At 39.5% G+C, this 21,634-nt stretch overlaps 1 protein-coding gene across 1 annotated transcript in view; it reads right to left on the bottom strand.

Moving 5' to 3' along the window:
* nlgn2b (neuroligin 2b) overlaps window positions 1-21,634 on the bottom strand; it is a 104,452-nt gene that overhangs the window by 51,122 nt on the left and 31,696 nt on the right. Inside the window, exon 2 of the mRNA XM_033646624.2 lies at window positions 5,604-6,351. Coding sequence (XP_033502515.2) covers window positions 5,604-6,120 — 517 coding nt within the window. The 5' untranslated portion in view covers window positions 6,121-6,351. The remainder of the gene's footprint in view (window positions 1-5,603; window positions 6,352-21,634) is intronic.

Below are 21,634 nucleotides of genomic sequence, written 5' to 3' on the forward strand. Positions count from 1 at the left end.
TAGGCACACGTGTTAAGGTGGAATCGGAAGATAATACATAACATTGTACTATGGAGATTAAATGTAACAAAATGAAGTTGTTCGAGCCAGATTTGGAACTGAAACATTTTGATCCAAGCTGCGTGTGATTCTGTGCTGCCAATTCATTTCTGCCCACCTACAGCCACCCTGCAACTGCTAGCTGCCAAACACAGCACGACACAGCACTGACATCCTCCCTTCAAACATGCTTGACCATTATTAAGTGGTACAAAGTTAGCAAACTAGCCTACTATCTTAAACAGCTTGGTCTAGCTGAAACACTACTAAGAGTCTACAGCCACACTGCTTTGAGCTAAATGCTAACATCAGCATGTTAATATGCACTCACTGATAATGCTAACATGCTGATGTTAAGAAGGTATAGGCTAATTTTTACCATGTTCACCGTCTTGGTTTAGCATTTTAGCATCCTGACAATTGCTACTTAGCACCAAAGTACAACTAACAATAATGGGGATGTCATTAGTTTTAGCGGCAATAAACCAAAATATGGGACTATCCAAATTTTTTACAGTGTTGAATTAAAAGTCAGAGACCACCAAAGTAGAGCACGGGTCTTTGGGCAATCCACCTAATACCTGTTGAAAAATCACACTCAAAACCACAGAAGTCGCTTCATTGTGGCACTAGATGAAATTCAGGGGATCACAACGGTCAACAGAATGATTGTCTGTAAAGAATTTCATGGCAGTCCATTCTACAGTGGCTGAAACACTTTACTAAAAATCTAAAATGTCAACATGCTGGGAACGCTCAGGGAAAAGTCAGGGGATCACCAGTGGGATTAATCTTCTAGGGATTATGAGTGTTTATACAGAATTTCACGACAGTTGAACAGTTGTTGAGATATTTCAGTATGGTCATTGCCAATCCTAGAGATATGTCACGAGTGTGTCTAAAAACATTAATACCGAGCTGAAGGCAATCAATCTTGAGAGTGGCATGGATCTCTGTAGGAAATCTCCACCCAATAGTTGTTATCTCACTGAAAACCACAAATGTCACCATGTTGTGGCACTAGAGGAAAAGTCAGGGGATCACAATGCTCAATAGGATACAGCACTTGGGAACCATGTTTAATCTGTTTATACAGAATTTTAGGGCAATTCATCATAAAGTGCTTGGAAAACACACAAAAAAACTAAAATGTCAACATGCTGGGGACACCTGACAAAAAAGTCAGAAGATCACCAAACAGGGATTAATCATCTGGGGACCACGAGTGACTTTACAAAATGTCATAACAATCCATTTAACAGTTGTTGAGATATTTCTGAACAGTCATTGCCAACCCTAGAGATATACAGTATGTCACAAATGTGGTTAAAAACATGAATGCTTAGCAAACTATTTGAAGGCAGATGGGAAATCCTGATACTTCTTGGCACATTTTATACCATCAGGATGGGTGATGTACAGACCCTTCAAGATAGCTGAGGAAATGACCAGTTGCACCTCCAGTAAGAAGACTGTGTAATCTATGCTTAATTTATGCTAATAAATGAATAGAACACTGTCAATCAAACCACACATCACATAGTCCTGATGAAGCAGACGAGCTAACTCCTAATAAACAATGCCTCAGGAGTTTCCCCCCTAACTTTAACTTTGATTGTTGTCTATCTAGTCATAAAAACTAGGTATCATAGTAACTACTAATAAAAATAAGGGCTTTAAAGCTGGCACTCTTGACCTAAATGCTGGTCTGACACCATATAAACTATATTTGCAAGAGTGTGACAGCAGTTACATGTAAAATGTGTTGTGTTTGATTTCAGGGGCACTTCAGTCTCCTCCTCTATTTCTCTCTCACACACAGGGTAAAACATATCCTTGGGGACAGAATCAGCCTTGTGTAAGCAGTGACCCCTGACAATAAGTGACAGATTCTGACAAGCAGACAGGGCTACATGTTAAATCAGTCTCACTCATTTGCACACCTTGTCCTCTGGGAATAACGCAGGAGATTCTACATCATCCTCTCGGTGAGTATGTGACATATGTATTGTACAGCATACACACAGAGCTTTCATTCTACACATGTATGTACACTCTCCTATGTTAAGAGCAGTTAAAATGAGTTATTTTTTCAATCTCTGTTTCTCATCTCCTCATCACAGCATCTCCGGTGCTCTGGTCTCACTTTGTACTGTAGTAATACTTGATATTTTCCACTAGCAATTAATCTGTTTCCATCTTTTTGTTGGGCTTTGGCGCATTCACCGACAAAATAAATTATCTGCAACACTCACACAATCGAGCTAAGTCGGTTATGGTTTCAGCTTTAGTGTTAAAATACAACAATGCTGTGCACCACTCTGGACTAATCCTAGTGTTAGGCTTCATATAGTATAAGAGCAGTAATGCATAACTATGTGTTTTTGCATACTCTCACACAACTCTCAGGTGAGTCTATTAATTGCGGCCTTTTTTCAAAAGCATTTTATCATTAGCCTTGCTTACTATTGTCAGTGGCATATGCTTTGCCTCCAAAATAACACTTTGATCCGTTGTTCTTTCACCTGCACATCTGCTTTCTCAAACGCTCTCCACTGGATCATTAATGCAAGAAGTACACCCAGATAGCTCATTGAGAGGTGGAGGTTTTGCCTCAAAGTGATCTCCAGTCTTTGGCTAATTTTACCCCAGGAGGCCTAAAAAAGGTTCTATTTGGCAATGTATTGTATTGTTGTATCTTCTCTTAACCTTGCTGCTACAACAGCATCCCAAGCCCAACCACAGTATCCACAGCAAGTAAAATAGCCTTACTCAAGTCAAACCATTAAACTGGCATCAGCATACCAACAAAATGGTCACTGAGGTTTAAAACCACATGCTTTACATTACAGCTCTTTGTCGATTAGTTCAGTACAAACCAGCACACTGCAAATGGTAATAGTTTGGAAATAGTTCAAATCCTTTTTGTGAGTGATGGCAGTTCAGAATTTAACAATAATGCAATGTATGTCAGTGTGAATGCGAGTCCTTCAGCTAAGTGAAATGACAAAAATGTGCAGGTTATTCCAGCTTCCTTGTTGACCTTTAAAAATAAACCATGCCTTTTTTATCCGCTCTTAATTGTACTTCTACAACTACCAAGGTTAGGGTCACATGACCAGCAGTGTAGTGGAAGTCTTTTGTATGACAGACCCTCAGAAAATATGAGAAAATTTGCAATTTAACAACTGTAACATAGAAATTGGAAAGTGATTAACAGTATATTAATGGGATTCTTAAATGTAGTAATGACGGAAGCTTGTGTTAGGCTCCTACAAGAGTTTCCCCAGTTTGTTTCTGTCACTTTGTTTTAAGATTTGTAAATGTTTGCTTTGATTACATTCAAATTACAGGATTATGCCAAAAATACACCAGGCAGCTGGTAATCACATTTTTCTGCATAATCACATTTTCTGCAGTCAGGAGGCATGTTCATTTGTTTCGAGCAGGGAGAAATTCTTTGTAAGATAGGTCAACCATGGATGTACTAAGAGACCTGGATACATCATTGAAGGTGGGACCCCGTTTAGTCCTATGAAATTTGCTCAGTCGTGTGAAGCCAAAAAAGCTCTATTTTGCTGTATAAAATTTTCCAGATGATTGATGCTTCCTCAGCATCACTGGACCCATTAGAGCAGGCACACTAGACTTAAGCTGGCTACTTCTGGTTTAGCATTCCACTAACTTGAATTGGGATAAAAAGATTTAATCTTAGGGCTCTTCTAGACTTTACAAATGTTGTCAGACCAAATAGATTAAATCCCGATAGTGAAACGAATTAGTTTGCAGGTGTTGTGATGCCCAAAAGAATTTATCTATGGATTTACAGACATCTCTTTTCCAATGTAAGTCAATGGGAAAAAGACTTTTTGGGGCTGATGGCATCATGTGATGGGCTCGGGAATTGTAATTCCACTGTTTGGCCACTACGAAAGCCAGTTGCACTTCCTGGAGGCCTAAGGTCAACATGTCACACAACTCTGTTCACTGAATGGCTGCAGTTATTCTCTGGTCGGACTTTGTTGCTAAAAGTTAAACTACATCCAACTTTCAGTTTGGCCGCACTTTGCTGATGACCCAAAAGGCTGCAGCTTGGAGTGGCGGCCACAGTTTTTCATAGACACTGCATGACAGCTTACCGTAGGCTGCGCTTCGTTGCTGCTAGTTCAGCGTTAAATGTAAGTTACTGATTTGTCAAAACTAAATAAAGGTGAAAGAAAAACAAATGCAGTAGATTGATAAACAATATTTACTATGTTTTGCTCTTTTATAGAAAGTTTTGACAATTTTTTTAAGGACAGTTATGCAAGTTTTCTCTGACAGTTTTAAATTTCTTACAGTAGAAATGGACAAGCTAGCATGGCCACTAAAAAGTACAGAACAGATGTAATGCAGCTGAAAAAATAGTTCCCTTTTTTTAGGTTTGTTAATTGACCAACTCGATCCGTGACTTTATAGACCATTAAATGCTTAATAACTGTGTTGCATTTATGTTAGTGTTAGCATTGCTATCAAGTTACTGCAGGCTCTCTACTGGAAAACTACAACAGCTGTCTAGAAACAATACAATACAATACAATACAAGAATATAAGAAACAAGGTTGTCTTTGTTGTTATGTTTGATGAATTTTCTTCATGATAAACACTTTGACACATTTAAAAAAAAAGAAATGAATAGAATATCAGAAACAAAAGAGAAAAAAAACAATGCCTTCACAGTTTTCTTAAAACTTCCTCAATGCAGGGACTCAAAGACATTTTCCTCTTCTACTAGTTGAAGTAAAAAAAATATCAGTGGTGTCAGTGAGTCACTGTGTATTTTATAATATCAGTTGTTCACTTAGTTCAGTCACTCAAAACACACGCAACTTACTCTGCACTACTCAAGTAAAAGGTTAAAGTAAGACAGCTGACAAAATTAGTATTATAAAGATATAAATGTTCATGCATGGTTTATGCAAATTAATGCAAGCTAGATGTGGCTAACTGGAACAAAAAGCAGCTAGTCAGCTGAGCATGTTCAGTATGAATTTTGAATATCTGATAAAATGTTAAAATTAATTAAACATGAGAAATAAAAGTGAAGTGTCTAAGTATTGCTTAGCACAAGAAAGATTGCAGATGTGGCTATGCTGCAGTATGTAGGCCTAACTCTAGAGCACAATTAGATAATAGTAATTGAGGAACAAATACTAATTGAAACTGACATTAATACAAGACCAGGAGATTATCAGAGAATATATTTGGTAATATCCTGGTGTGTCTTTTGTTTCACGTTAAGAGCTCTTCTTTAGCTGTATATAATCCTTACTACTTGATCAGAATGACACTATTTCAGGGAATCCTGGTGCACTTACATAAGTATGAAAATTTAAAATTATTAGGAAAGTACAAGCTGTTCTTACACTCTGAAACAGTTGTTACACAAACTAATCTTTTCAGGCAAACCTGGGATTTCACTCCTACACTCATCTTTTTCCAACCCACTCTAAATGCACAGTTTAACGGGCCAAGACTAACTTCATTTCCTCCTATATCTAATATGAGAGGTTTGTCTCACTCACCATCTTCAGTGGGTACATAGATGTTGAGGTAAAGGCAGTCCTCACTCTGGTTCTGAACATAGGTCGCTGCAGCATCCAGGTTGTCTGTGAACCACACTGGTAGCATGATCTCAGGTAAAACCCCGTGCACATTCTGGGGACACACTGGCGCAAAATGGGTGGCATTGCGGATCTCTTGCCAGGAACCTGGAGCTTCAGGGGGCTGGAACCGGCGCTCACCAATAGGTGCGGTGGCATATGGCACACCTAAGTACTGTTCCACAGGGCCCAAGATCTCATTATTGAGCTCCTTCCTGATACCACGCACCTTTCCATAGCCTGTGGACACTATGGGGTGTTTAAGGTCAACCCGTTGACATGAGGAAAGGGTAAGGTGTAGCACCAGTCCCAAGAGCCACAGCAGACAGTGATTGGCAACCTGCTGAGAAGTATAATGACGCTTCCCACCATAGCCTTGGTGGCTGGCAGCACTGAGAGGAAAAAACAACATGTCCAAAATAAAGGCTCTTTTAGCCATATCACTAGGACTTCAGCTGGGTGTAAAGAGGGATCACAAACTCAGTGGGTTATGGGAAATAACAAAGGAAAAAAGAGGATTTGTGGATGGGGACAGTTTAATAGTTTTCCTAGGGTGACATGGTGAGGGAGAGGGACAGGTAGCATTCTCAGGTAGACTCTGTGGTCTCATCCGTCTTCCTCTTTGGAACTCCTGATGGGTCCAGAGCTGCAGTCAGCAAGCCAATTACACCTGGAAGACACAGACAGGTTGCAGGTTTGAGTCAGTGTGTGGGAATAGGCGTGCTCTGTAGGTCCTGTCAGTGTGTTTAAAAAGGCCCGAGAGGACAATATGGGTAAGCTGATTTTACCTAAGATGAAGTGACTGTTAGCTTAAAAAAGAAGGAATAATGACACTTGACTGCAGATGACTACTTTGTAGTACATTTATACTACCCTGAGGCTAAAGTTTGCTTTTCTCTCTACCACAACAGACACCATTATGTCGTGTGATTTAGTGTTCTTGAAGATAATTGATTTAACCTGAAAAAACTGGTGTCAGTGAGAATTTAAGCACTTTAAAGTTGTCTTACTAAAATTAATTCCTTTGTGACAGCATGCTGGACTTGCCCTACCAATAATGATGCATCTACAAAGAGCCAACTATACAGACTTCAGGCACAGAACCAGTTGTTAAAATGAAGCAAACAATGAGCAACAATCACTGCTGCTAATAAAGTAGTGTAGCGGAGATGGTGTGTAAAAAAGGAGTTATAAATCTTCATTAAATGTGAAACCACCAAAAAATATGGCACCATCATGCATCTTCTGTGTTCACCACAACAACATTACTGTATCCATTTGTGTCTTTACAGTTTACTTATTTGTTCATTCATTCATTTTCCACCACTTATCCTGTCAGGGGTCATGGGGGGGCTGAGAGGAAAAGAGGCAGGATACACCCTGGACAGGTTACCAGACTATCACAGGGCCAACACGCTCACATTCACACCTATGGGAAATTTAGAGTCACCAATTAACCCAACCTGCATGTCTTTGGTTGGTGGGAGGAAGCTGGAGTAGCTGGAGGAAATCCCCACTAACACAGGGAGAACATGCAAACTCCACGCAGAAGGGCTCCCCCACCCCAAGATTCAAACCCTCCACCCCGGGTTTGAACCAGGAACCTTCTTGCTGTGAGGTGACAATGCTGACCATTGGACCACCATGCCACCTTTTTTTTTATTTGTTTACCTGTTCTTCAACTGTCATGTTAGTCAGCAAGCTTTTTGCTACTTGACCAACAAATACCATAGATGGGCTTGTGCATTTTCTTTTCTGCCAATGTAAGATCAATCCCGACACATAGTTTTAGTGACATTTGTACGCTGTATTTGATCACCCCTTTTCCTGATAAGTAGCTTGCTGTTGGTTAGTCAGGCCAGATTTTTGATTTCCTAAAGGCCCTGTCTAGGATCAAAGTCTCATATCCAGTCTATGTCTGCATTTCACCAAGGACATATGTCTCAAAATCAATTTTGTCACATTTCACGTCCTCACAGAATATGCAAATAACCATATATATCGCATCTACAAAAACAGCTTGTCTAATGCTTACCTAATGTATTTTGGGTGCAAACACTGCTGCATTTAGAGTTGTGAACTTGTGATCACATCACTCTCGCAATGTGATCTCATCCCTACTCATTATATTTTGATGCTTGGGCTGAGGCCCTGTGTGTCACTTCGATGACGCTAGGCAGCTCTTTGTATTGTATCTTGTTGCAAAGGGGATCACCAGATCTTGACGCAAAGGTGGTTGAGGGTAAGTCATGTGAGTCAACTCACATAACTAAGAATGGGTCAGTGGTCAGGTTTGAGCAACAGAAATACTTGTTAGAGTTAGAAAAAGATTGTTGAGAGGATCATTAGGGCTCAGTCTTTATCCCAGCTGCCCAGGTTCGACTCCAGCCCAGGCTCTTTTTGTATATGTCATACCCTCTCTCGCTCACCCACCTTTCCTGTTTGTCCTCAGTTTTCACTATTAAGTGAAGGCAAAATGCCCCCAAAAACTAATCCTGAGAAAAAGACTGTGGGTGGAGTTAATAACTCAACAGTGACTATTATTTTGTCACCAAGAGCGGGTCAGAGAAGATGTGGATGGATTCAACAAGCACAGGACTTGAGACAGGAGACAGGTGTTTGTGTCCTGTGTGAAAATTATACTACGTTGTAATGAATCATGACACAGATGGGTTTACAGTGGAGCTGATTGAAAGTGCGGTGCTTCTCTGCCACACGGTAAAGGCGTTTTCTGACTAAGCCGTTTTAAGGACTACCTGAGAGGTATGGAGTTTGTCCAAGGACTGAATTCCATCAAGATCTTCTATTTAGGTTTGCACCACCCACAGGAATGCTGAAGTGATGTACTGCAAGCCGGCCAGCAGTCACTCTGGCTTTGAGGAGTCAAAACTGTTTTGGTTATGAGCTCTTGCTTGTGTTTTGTGTTGCCTCGTCTACATGTCTAACACGTTTTGAAAAATGGTGGTTGCCGGTGCTGCATTGCCTGTGTTCAACCAATTAACATACACTTACATTTGGGCCATGCACCATACATTTACTTTACTAATGGTTCCTCTTGTGTTGGGAGAGCACCTACTCAGAAGTATGAGCTAAAAAAAGTCCTTCAAAATGGTGTTCTAAGAACTAAGATTGTTCCTAGTTCTTATGGTTCCCCTCAGTGCATTTTAAATTATTGTTTGCAAACAGAAGCTTCCAATGAGCATCTGAAGGCAGAGTTAACTGTCTAAGAATATTCGGTTGGGTTGCAAAAATGTCATTTGTAGTCCAAACTCTATCAATAACTGTGGCGTAATGCGGCCCCAGCTTCACTTTTTTGTCTGGCAGATAATTACAGTACTTTGAAGTGTAAGACATGTCTTGTAATCAAGATGAATCCACAGAGAACACAAAATAAATAAAAGCATGTTGACACATCATTCTGAGTGAACACGGTGAACCCCATTGGCCCTGCACCCTTTTCAACTGTCCTCACTGTGTCAGAGTTAGCCTTTCCCTCTCAACTCAGTTCAGTTGGTTCTTGCTTCCACATCATTACAGATGAATGGGCAGTGCTTATCTCACTCTGGCTTTGGGAGACGGAGCCATTTAGGTGTGATAAAGGCTTTATGTGGCGCAAACTGTTGGTTGAATTCCACCTCATCCCTTCACCTCAACTCTGCAATATCCACACTCCACTGCCAGCCAGCAGACACAAGGGATGACATACAAAAATACAGCTGAAAGATGGCGTGCAGCATTACAGGATGTTCAAAGTTAGTGATGTGAGCTGTACTTGGCTTCATAAGGACACAACAGGAACAAGTTGTCTGGAAAAATATTCACTTCATTAAAGCCCTTTGAGTGACTCCATCTTATGACAACTCTTATGACACATTCTGAGGAGGAGGTAAGATGTGTAAGGAAACCCTGAGTTCTCATCAAGAAAGTTAGTGTGCATACAAAGTCAAGCTGAAAATCCAACTTAGAAAAAGATTAATGTGAATTATACACAGTACATGACTCTCTACACGTTGTAGTAAAAGACTCATTGTGAGAAGGTAAGACTGCGTGAATTAGAGAAGCCACTAGACTTATTTGAAAAAAAAAAAAAAAAAAGAGGGAGATGTGTTTATTTTTTCAAACTGCTCATTTAATTTTTGCTTTATTTATCCTGCCAAGTGCATTTAAAGGAATAGTTCATTATTTTGGGACATGCGCTTACTTGCTTTCTTGCTGAGTGTTAAATCATGATTTATATCACTCTGTCTGTTAAAATATAAAGTGGAAACAGAGAGCATGGCTGTCAAAAGGTAACAAAATCTGCATACCAGCCACAGAATATATATACTGTTCTGAAACTAAAGTGGAAGAGAGACAAGGTGTGGTTTTATGGGGGTTGTGATGGGGACTATAGGGAATGGGTATGCATCATCACTAACAGCAGGTCAGCCATTTTTTTAAGGCTAATGGTGAGAATGTCTGTTTAGTGTAAGTGTCAAAAAGAAGTGCTGAACTTGCACAAAACACTTCATTTTTCTAGATAGCCTACCGGTAGATTATTTATGTTTCATTAGCCGAGGTTTTGTTGGCATTCACTAAGCAGAACATTAGCTAGCTTATCTTTGTCAAGATGATTGTGCAGTTGGCATTTGGCTTGTAGATCTGAAGGTCCTGTACCCATAGGTCTGTATATTGGACAAGGCCTCCAAAGATTTAAAGTTTTTGAACTGCTGACAGGTGTACCCATTAACACAAAAACAGACATCAAGGATGGTAGCGTTAATGGATGGCAAGCTGAAACGGTCCTTTCTATACCTCATAATTCATAAGGATTGATACCATTAACTATCTTCAGTTCTGTCATATATTGCTCCTTTGCATCTGTTAAGAGCTTTTTTTTTATCAGGGCATTTGTCTTTTCTGCATACAATACATTGCTGATGATGAGCGATTGACAGATGACAGATGATTGGATCAACAGCTAACTTACAGGCCCCCAGGAAGTGCGCCAAGCTTTCAATCCAATTTTCGTAGTGGCCAAACAGTGGAATTACATTTCCCAGGTTTGTCACATTGGGCCCAGAGTCTTTTTCCCATAGACTTACATTGGAAAAGAGCTGTCAGTAAATAAGTACATACTGTTTACAGCAGCAACCTCGCCAAATGACTTGTTCCATTATCAGGATTTAATCCATTCAGTCCGATAATATTTGGAAAGTCCAGAAGAGCCATAAGATTAAATCATTTCATCCCCATTGAAGTTAGCGGAATGCTAAACAAGAAGTAGCCAGTTTAAGTCTAGTGCGCCTGCTCTATGGGTCCAATAATGCACCGATCATCCAGATAAATTTATACATTGGAAATAGAGCTTTTTTTGCTTCATGTGCCACTGAGCAACTTTCTTAGGACTGAACGGGGTCCCATCTTCAATGCTGTATCCAGGTCTCTTAGTACATCCATGGTTGACCCATGTTACAAAGAATTTCTCCCTGCCCGAAACAAATGAAATGCCTCCTGACTGCAGAAAATGTGATCATTGTGATGAGCTTCACAGCTGCCTGGTGTGTTTTTGGCATAATCCCGTAATTTGAATGTAATCAAAGCAAACATTTACAAATCTTAAAACAAATTGACAGAAACAAAATGAGGAAACTCTTGTAGTAGCCTAACACAAGCTTCTGTCATTACTACATTTAAGAATCCCTTTAATGTACTGTTAATCACTTTCCATCACTAAACTGTAAGTAGCCGGCTCGGCTGGTGGAGGTCTCTAGTGCGCTTGTTCTATGGGCCCAATAATGTGGAAGCAGTGCTGATCATCCAGGTAATTTCATATCATGGAAATAGCTTTTTTGGCTTCATGAGCCACTTAGCAACTTTCATAGGAATGAACGGGTCCTGCATTCAATGCTGTATCCAGGTCTCTTAATACATCCATGCTACCCTAGCTATGGATGCTTATTCTCACAAGATGGTGGCGCGGCCCCAGAATGCTCTGTGATTCCCATTTCCTAGTTCTTTGCTGGGCTAGTTATCACCATGAGGTTACCAGGCAACCAGTTGAGACTCCAGGAAGTCACTGCTCTTGGCCAAGACAAAGGTCCACACATAACCCCCCCAACATAAAACCAAAAATTGTAGTTTTTACAGTAATGTTTTTGTATAGATTAAAGTGAAGAGATATAGCATGTTAATGAGTGAGCTTTAGAGAAGCTGGTTAATGGGTTTAGTTACCTTCGGACAGAGCTATGCTCACTATTTTCCCGTTTTCCAGTATTTATGCTAAGATAAGGTAACAGGCTGCTGGCTGTGGCTTCATATTCAATAGACAGATATGACAATGGTATTAATCTTCCAGCTACAAAACACACAATAGTAGGAGGAATGTTTTGGAAGTTAGTAAGTGAAAGAGGAAGACTGAAAACAATGCAGACGCAGACTGAAGTACTGTAAGTACAACCACACACACATCAATAATTATACAGTCTACACAATACAGAATACTGTATGAAGCCTGTGGTTTAAAATCACAGAGTTGCTGTCACTGCTCACTGCTTACATTTGCTATGGTTACATACCCCTGTGGATTTCAAAACAGGCATCTGTGCTTGTATTCTGTCGGATAATGGGACTGAACATATAGGGCAGGCCCAAGGTCAGAGCACCCTCAATATGCACAGTAGCTTCAACGATGCACACAGTGGTATGTCCTTACTGACTGAGATTGCTTATAGGTGAGGGTCAAGTGTTTGCAGCCTGTCAGACTGTTCTATGTAATGCTTGCACTAGCAATGACGTACAAACACATGCGTAAAATCCGATGAGGCATCAGATGTTGCATGTGAGTGGAGACGCAACAGTAAGCACAAATTGGTCTGTTCTCAACCTCTTACATGTGACTTGCAAATGGTGGTAGCCGAACATCCCTAACATCTGTTCATGTCAACCATCCGTGAGCTGAAATGGCATTGAGCTTGCATCTTCACGCATAAAATGGGCTAAATTGACACACAAATCACAGGGCTGTTTTAGGCTGTTGTTATATAATAGGTAGTCCTGTCAGCTGAAGCTGTTTAAGAAGGTAATGTCTCTGCCAGTGGGACACTTTTATGGGTATTTTTAAAATGGAATGGTCAGAGTGGTTTGTGAAAACTTTCACAGAATGGTGGTGTTGGGGAAAACGCTTGCCTTTGGATTTTATATTGCTTTGTTTCCACTTTGAGTGTTAAAACTACATGCATTACTTGAGCTGTCAAGCTGTTCTCCTCTGCTAGTCAACATCTGTGGATGACAAGGAGCTTAGCAAGCCAGAAACAGAGTGCTGAGGTTTTGACTAAACTTGCTCATCTGTGATCTACTGTCACTTAGCTAAGAAAAAATGATTAATTTAAAAGAACAAAACAAAGCTCTGATGGCTGTTTGTTGAATTCTCTGGCAAATGCCTTGATACAGCTATCCATTGTCCCTATGCATTGATATCTGATGGAAAAGATAACTCCCTTTGCCAGAGACATCAGTAGTGGCACTCAGAGTTTGTATGCAATGACTTTGAAAGCAAATCTACATTATTCCTCACCCCCTGATACCTTGCTTGAATTATGAGCATGACTTCCAGGTATTGTTTTTCACTGAAACAGCATCTGTGAGAGTTAGCCTATACTACAGGTGTCTTCTTAGAGATTCTGGAGCAATACCTGATGTGGGAATGCAGCCTGTCACACCTAAAGCTGAATAATCTGATCATACCTCTGCCTTTATTGGTGGTGGACGGGAGAACAACCTGAAGAAGTGGCCGTGGATAACATACAGTTGCATATTTGGCTACTTTATTGTTTTCACTGCTACCAAGGGTGAAGTGATAAACACTCTCAAAAGCTTTTAAGGCTTAAGGGATACCTTCATAGTAACAAAGCTGGGTGTGTTTTGTTAAAGCAAGATGATGTAACTTTTAAAAGAGGAAATACCATATTCCTCCTCTTATGAATTAAAATTCAAATTCATAACGCAGCAAACATTGAGATGTTTTATGACCGTTGTTTAAGCATCTATTCAAGATGTCCTGTTATGGCTCAAAAATAGTTCCAAAACTAAAGTTCTGCTGACGTCAGCTGGACATCCTCCTTGAGTGTCATAGCAATGTCAAAATATGACGTAAACAGAACCAAATAATAAACACTGACCCACAGGACACCTGAACCTGGTCTCCTGGGTGAAAGTCCTGTGCTTTATCCATTTATTCACAACAACTTCCTATTTTCTTGGGATCTGTTACTCTTTATACCATGTCACCTGACTTTCTGGCAAAGGCCCTTAAGGCCACTTTTCAAGGAAGGAAGGAAAAACAAGGAACAAGGAAAAACAGCTTTGATAAAGACTTTTGGCTATTACAGATCACAGGCTTAAAGCGTTGAGACAGGGATATAAATTACATGTAGATTTACACAAATCTCATAAACGTTTTTTTTTTTCATTAAAAAAGAGCATAAAATAATACTAATCTTTGAACTTGGAGTGAACATCACAGTGCAACACATTCTCACTCCGACCTCGTTACACATTGACGTTTAGTCATGTTTCCATGTTGACATATCATGTACAAGATGGAGTAAGTGTGCAGGCATTGCACACCCTCCAGTCCGCATGTCGAATTATCCTTGGGCAAAATACTGAACACCAAATTGCTCCCAGTGGCTGCTCCATCGGTCTAGGAGTTTCAAGTTGAGCAGGTAGCACCTTGTACGGTAGCCTCAGCCACCAGTGTGTTGATGTGTGTGTGAATGGTTAAATGTGACATGGAGTGTGAAAATGCTTTGACTAGTCGGAAGAATAGAGAGGCGCTATTCAAGTCCATTTACCATACTAGTAAGTTTGTACACTTACGCTAGGTAAAGACTAGAGAGGCGCTATTTAATCCATTTACAATTTACCATACTAGTAAGTTTGTAGACACTAGGTTCAGCAAAGGAATAATCAGATGTTGTGCTCATAATTCACACAAGGTATCATGGGGCAATGAATAAGATTAGCATGTACAAAATAAATTGCTATGACTTCACTAGCTCAATAGAAGAGTAGAATATGTTTAAGAGCTGAAAAGGTTTGACTTTGAATGAGCAGACATGCAGCAGACACGGCCACAGCTGCTCTGCAGCATGTAAAATGTAAGGTAGAGCTGCCAATGGGCATCACGAATATAGGGGCATTACATCTACTTTAGTAAGGTGTGAAGAAGATTAAGGGAATGTTCCAATTTTGCAGGTATAGCGAAAACAACCATGCGTTTTTGATTAAAAGAGATGTTTAGAGGCCTTAATGTTCCCTTAAATCTCTAATGGACTGGGCACGATGAATAAGTCGTCTTCAGAAGGACTGGAGCCAAGATTAGACTTGTCAGGCTGCATATATAGGCTCAGCCAAAGGGCCTCATCCTCTTTTCACACTAGACATTGAAGCTGTCCATAATCCGCCTCAATGTAAAGACTGCCAGGGTGAACTGGGTGAAACAGGAATAGGAGATGAGGGAAGAAATGGCTGCCACTCCTGGTAAGTGAAGCATTATATCATAATTCATATACTCAGAAGCCACCACTAGAAAAGTCACTTCCACTCCATTGTAATCTGTAACAACTTTATGATGCACAGATGATGCCAAGGCAACAGGGCAGAGGCGAAATATTTGACAGTCCTACAGCATCAGGTAAATTAGTTCATTTAAAAATTCATTACTGAGAGGGCTGTTTCTGTTCTTGTCATAAAGGATTCATTCATTTGCTTTGGGATCCAACTAGACACAAATAAAAGCCACCCTGTGCAGGCATCAGTTAATTTTTGATCACAACCTCTTAATGTATTGAGTAGAGATGACACCACTAACTGCCTAACTGATTTAAAAAAAGTGTCTTTTAACAGGAGAAAACAGTTGAACCCCTGAAAGATTTTTGTCTTCAAAAGTCACATAATGAAGACAGAAGCCCCTGAAGACGAGGGGAGGGCTGCCGAGGGTAATAGGCAGAGATTCGGTAGACTTTATGTCAATCGAGCTTTAAACCATATTAGGATTATTGTAATAGGATCACTGTTGAACCTTCTGGAAAGATACATATTCATTTTGCCACATATTCTTTCAAGTTGTGAAGATGAAAAATCACAGCTGGCTTCAACAGCATCACGAAAGCTGTATCCTCATGTAGTTGATAAGAATGTCTGTAACATAATAACATAACAGGCAGGTCGACAAGAATTTTTACCCTCACCCAGTCATAATTACGTGCTGGGAGGATATACCCAACACTGGAAACATATAAGTATGTTTTGTTCTTTGCTGCAAGAAAAACTTTAAGGAATTCATTTTTTGGCTTTAAGTCATTAAGTAAATATCAGTAGTGACTGAGCCGTAAGATGGTGGTCAGTCAGTTGATTTGAACATCACTGGCTATAACGTAGACTAAGTGTATTTAAGACACTCACTCCATTACATTTTCTTTGCTGCCTTAATTCATGTACATACAAGCTTAATTGCTCGGAATTGGATTGAACCAATTATCTAAAGGCCCTGACACACTTAGCTGATGGTCAGTTGCTGGTCAATGTTGGGCCATTGTTGAGCATCTGTTGCCCTAGTATTTGCGGTGTGTCCTGCACCGCTGGCCCTCGTCAGTCCTTGTCAGCTTTCTTTCAGCCAATTCAGCATGTCGAATCAGTGTCAGAGACGGCGAAGCCCGACTGTGAATGACATCACTCTGATTGGTAGTTCAGCTCAGCACATGCGAAGAGAAAAGGAAGTGAGGAAAGTAAACAAAGAGCTAAAGTCAAGGAGTGAGACCAAAACAAACTTGTTACAAAAGGTTAGATTATTTTTCTTTAGCCATTGAGCTCTTCAGCAGAAACTGTTCCTGACGGCTTGTGTTATTATTCACTGCTGCAAGGTAAATATACTCTGTTCTTTCAACACTGGATTTGTTGTTAATGGGCTAACTGGCGAACTAGTGACATGAAAGAACTACCAAGTGACACAGTTTCTGGACTACAGTGAACACTCCTGACATTTCGGATATGTGCCATTTTAAAGTCACGATATACCAGACAGCAGGCATTTCTAATGCTCTGAAAGCATTATATCTTTTAATAAAATGTCACTGAATACAGTCTAATTTTTATTTCAAAACACAGATATAGTTATTCTCCATTTTTTCACAGTGATCTGTCATGTCTGACAGAGTACCATTACTTTTAAACTTCTAAGGTTTATAATTTAAGGTGAAATAACTTTATAAAAGGTAGGACCTTAAACTTATTGCCATTTAAGATTTTCTTTTGTTTTTGTTGAGCTTCATCATGACTAAAATCCCCATGAAAATTGTATTTTGCTGACACAGTTCCCTCCCCACCCCAGAGATTCTGGTAACAGCTTCTGGTTGCAGGCGTACATTGTAAACTCACCCTGATTTCCTTCAGTTGAAGTAGATCCTTCTTGGATGATCAAAAGACATAGTGTAGGAAAATTGATGACACAGATATGTGTTTGATTTATGACCTGGAGGTATTAATTCAAATAATTTACATTTAAAGGTCAAGTGTCCAGAATACTGTGATGTCGATGTCTAGGACTTGATGTGTGAGATAGTTGAGAATAATAAAATACCTGCACCATCTGCAAGCCTGTCATTTTCATGCAAATTAAAAAATTATCCAATACAGCCATGAACTGTCAGTGCCAGATGCTTTAACTAGACAGAGCACGGACATCAACTTTAATAATCAGTTTCAGCACAGATAGAGTAAAACAGTCTGATTCACCTGCTCCTGCTGTTTGTGTCTCTTGACGAGACATCAGCCTGGTATCTTCAGACAGCTGGCCAGGTAGCCTTGGCTACCCAGCAGGTCAGAACAGACTGAACAAAGTGAAATCACACACTGTTCAGTCGACTAATACGACTGTTAGATTTACTGGGTGATAGCCAGAGCAAGCTAGCTATCTGGAGTCGGGAGATACCTTGAGTCAGGGCCGTCCTATAATAAAACAAACATCCCATTCATGTCCCAGTTTACAGGACTGTGGTGACTCCTGGCAAATAATGTAGCCAGATACTACTTTCTGACTGAAAATAACCTTTTTGTGCATATTGTAATGCTTCTATTCTTACCATTTGCACAAACATTTGAAATAATTTGATATATTTCCTAGACAAACTCATAGTGCCAAAGCAAGATATTTCAGGAACTACTTGATGGGCCGTCATGAAATTTAAACTGAATATTAATTGTCCCCAGAGGATGATTTCTAAAGATCCTCATGACCCCCTGACCTTTTACCTTGCTCTACTACCGGGCAAACATTTCCATTTGATCAGCATTTAGGTGCACCAAATGTTATCTTAAAACCCTTTGGCAGAGTATCCACTAAATTTGGAACAAATATTCATTGTACTCAACAATTAATGAGCAGATAACCATTAAAAATAAAACTTAATGTTTTAGAGTATTAACTCTTCACATTCTGGGACACTACATGAGGTTTGCTTTGGCTCCACCCTCAGGACAATCAACAACCATACCAATTGTGAGCACTTTCATGCTTTCAATTTTAATCATCAAATGGTCTTTGCTTTATTGGTACCCTCAGGATAAATATAACATTTTAAGAAAATTGCAAAATTGTTTGTTCCAAGGTAAATTTTTGCTTACTTTAACGACAAAATTCTGTAGCGACAAGTCTCACTTTTAGTATTATTTTGTCTTAGTTATACATTCCCCTAAAGTGCAGTGTCAGTAAGTCTGTGTGACACACAGACAAACTGAATATGCTTCATGCATTTCTTTCCTTAAAGCTTTTATGTATATTTATTTTTACTTGATCCCTATCTCCTTGTCCTTTCCCATCCTTATTTCTTGTTAAATCTCTCCATGACAAATCTGTTGTAGACAGCAATATCTAAATAAAGGTTAATCTGGTAACAATTTATATTGAGTCCGCCTATCTAGCAGAATCAGAATCCAGTTTGTTGCCAAGTAGGTTCTCATGAGGAATTTGCTTCAGTGTATTGGTGTATAAGATTAACATGGTAAAAAAACATGAAATTTACAAATAAAAAACAAGCACTGAAAAAAATTAAGAGACATAAATATAGATTAAAGTTATACTAAAAATATGAAAAAGATAGTATAAAATATGCACAATATGCACTATCTAAATTAAAATGAAAGAATAGAGCAGATTTTAGTTTGTGCAGAAATGTGCAAAATGTGCAGAGGTTTACAGTTCGAAGTATAAAAAGAAGTGCAATATACTGAGTTATAGTCATGAAGATGTGCGTTAATGTAAAACTCCAAAGCAGGCAGTGGCACTATATTCAAACAATTGTAGCAATCAATATGTAACAGTCAATCAATAAATATTTCAATGATAGCATTTCTAAATGGTACACAGACATGTAATAAAGGATTTATAAAAAAACAATACTGTAGTTGTAGACAGATATATGGGTATTTTTACATATCTATTAATAAGTATTCAACTGTAATTCTCACTTTATATCATTACAAGTATATTTTGCTATATTATATACTCATTGTTGGTCTATACAGCAGCCTCCGCTTATGGGTGTCCACAGGTGGAGTTACAGTGTTTGATTAAGGCATTAACGAGCACTTACATCTGCTTACTAAAACATTATAGTGTGTTATGAATCACTAATCAAATGTTTGTTTACTGCTCATTAATGCTAAATAGCCCATGTTTTGTGTGTAGGTCACAACAATTTTGAAAATGATCCAGTAAAGAGACAATTGTGCACCATCAGTTTAGTTTATGTCCATTAAAAGTGCTTCTTTTTGCCACTGACAGGATCAGATTGTTATTAGAAGTGTCTGACAACATTATGGAAAGGATGCTGCTCGAGAAATTAAATGTTTTTCCATGCCTTTCGCTGGTCTCTTTATTATTGTGACCAAGTCTCGCACAAGGAGCAGTCTTGTTTTGAAATCTTGCAAGAGACAACTTGTTGCAGGAAAACCAACGGTGGAAACAATCACGAAAGTTGGGGAGAGGAGGGCTGGGAAGAGTGTTTGTTTTGGAGTACAGAATACATAACTTAGTGTTCTACAAGATGTTCAGTGTCATGGCTGACTATTTAGCTGATTTCAGCAATGTGGAAACGTTTGCGAGATTTCAGAATGAGACTTGTCCTTCAGCGAGACTTGGTTTCACACAGTAACAAACAGACCAGTGAATGGTAGGGAAAAATGTTTTTTTTTCCTCTGTAGGGTCCTTTGTGTAATGTTATCAGACACTTCTAACAGCAATTTGAGCCTGCCAAAACAAGCACTTTTAATTGATGTAAATTGACTGCGCACAATTACCTGTAGGGATTACATGGCAGACTGTTTGCAGCTGCAGGGGTCTCTCTCAATACTGGACCAATTTCAAAAATTGTTGTCTCCATTAGTCACTTATACTGTCAACATAAAAAAAATTTAAAAATGGGTCCAGTTTCAAAAACATTGACGTTTCCCCTTTAATCTGTATGAGAAAATGAATGTTTTAGCTTGTGAATTCTTGTCACTGTGTTAATTTCATGGCGACCCCATAATTGTGGAGAACCACTGTGTCGTTAGCACTGATGAAGGCCTTCAGCTTCATCCCAAAATTTATTCTATTTGCCATAAGCCCTCCAGACTCAAAGAGCAGCTCAATCAGATACCATGGCTGCTCCATCTGCCACTGCTTTCCCATCCATATCACACTGCAGCCAGAAAAATTGTGGGAATATCCACAAGGAAATATCACTTTACACTTATTATAACTCCCATTAACCCATGAAATGACAGCAAATGTCTCATTCAGAAGGGATAAAGGCTGGACAGATCCTCACTGAGCAGCAGAGGCCTCGAGTTCAATTTAAAACACAGGTCAAAACAAATTAAATGCCATTATAATCTTTCACTACACTGCTGCATGGATTCACCCCAGTAATTAACAACATGAAAACACAAGTTAGGATAAAAAAAGTTCACAAATGATCAAGTAGAAGTCAATTAAAGGGGCCTTAATGAAGCATCGATGCAGGTTATTAAAGCAGCAGCAGCATCAGGCAGTAGGAGCAGATAGGAGATGTTAGACAAAAGGCCCTCTGTCACCACTGGACCAGAAAATCAATATGTTGCTGTTGGTCACCACTGTTCTTTCTGCTTAACACCTGTAGATCACATGGAAAACCCTTTATCTTCCACCTCTCCTCACCAGCACACAGACAGAGGAAGATACCAAGACATTCTCAGAAATTTGGTATAGATGAGGACTGCTGCCCCTGGGGGGCTGTTACTTTTTATTTATCCATTTCCTTGAGTGTGTTTGGTAGTCGTGAGTGGGAGAATGTGTCATACTGAAGCCAAGTAGTGTGTACAATCTGGCGATACACTAATTAGCGATGATCTAGGTGAAATGCTAGCTGTGTTAGCGTGTGTATAGGTGTCTGTGGGCGATACACACAGTTTGAGGGAGCAGTCTGACAGCTGCTTTGCCTCGAGCCTAAAGCTAATTTAAGAATAGAATGGCCCACTAAGTTAAATAGAGAAGGCAGCTTAACCATGTTAACATGATCACCCTGTCTCACTGATACACTGTTAAATGCAAAAATGCAAATGATAATAATGATGCTGATAATTTTTTTCCTCCAAATCTACACTACACAAAAATAAAATAGAGGAAACAGAAAAGGTGGTTACAAAGATGAAGACAATACATAAAAGCATGTCTAGAGGGGTACGATTTAAAAGGAGATTTACTGGATAACATTGAATTAACTAGCTTACGTTCCTCAGGCAGGCACGTTCAACGCTAAACCCCCCTAGCAGAAGTGCAATCAGCTTTATTCTTGACTCAAGACTGAGAAAGAGTCAAAAGAGCCTGAGGATCGCGGGCTGCCAGGAAACCAAAACGTCTGAATGTAGCCACAGGCCAGACGTTGCTTTAGCCT

Source organism: Epinephelus lanceolatus, chromosome 11, assembly GCF_041903045.1.
Source record: "Epinephelus lanceolatus isolate andai-2023 chromosome 11, ASM4190304v1, whole genome shotgun sequence".
Classification (NCBI taxonomy): domain Eukaryota; kingdom Metazoa; phylum Chordata; class Actinopteri; order Perciformes; family Serranidae; genus Epinephelus; species Epinephelus lanceolatus.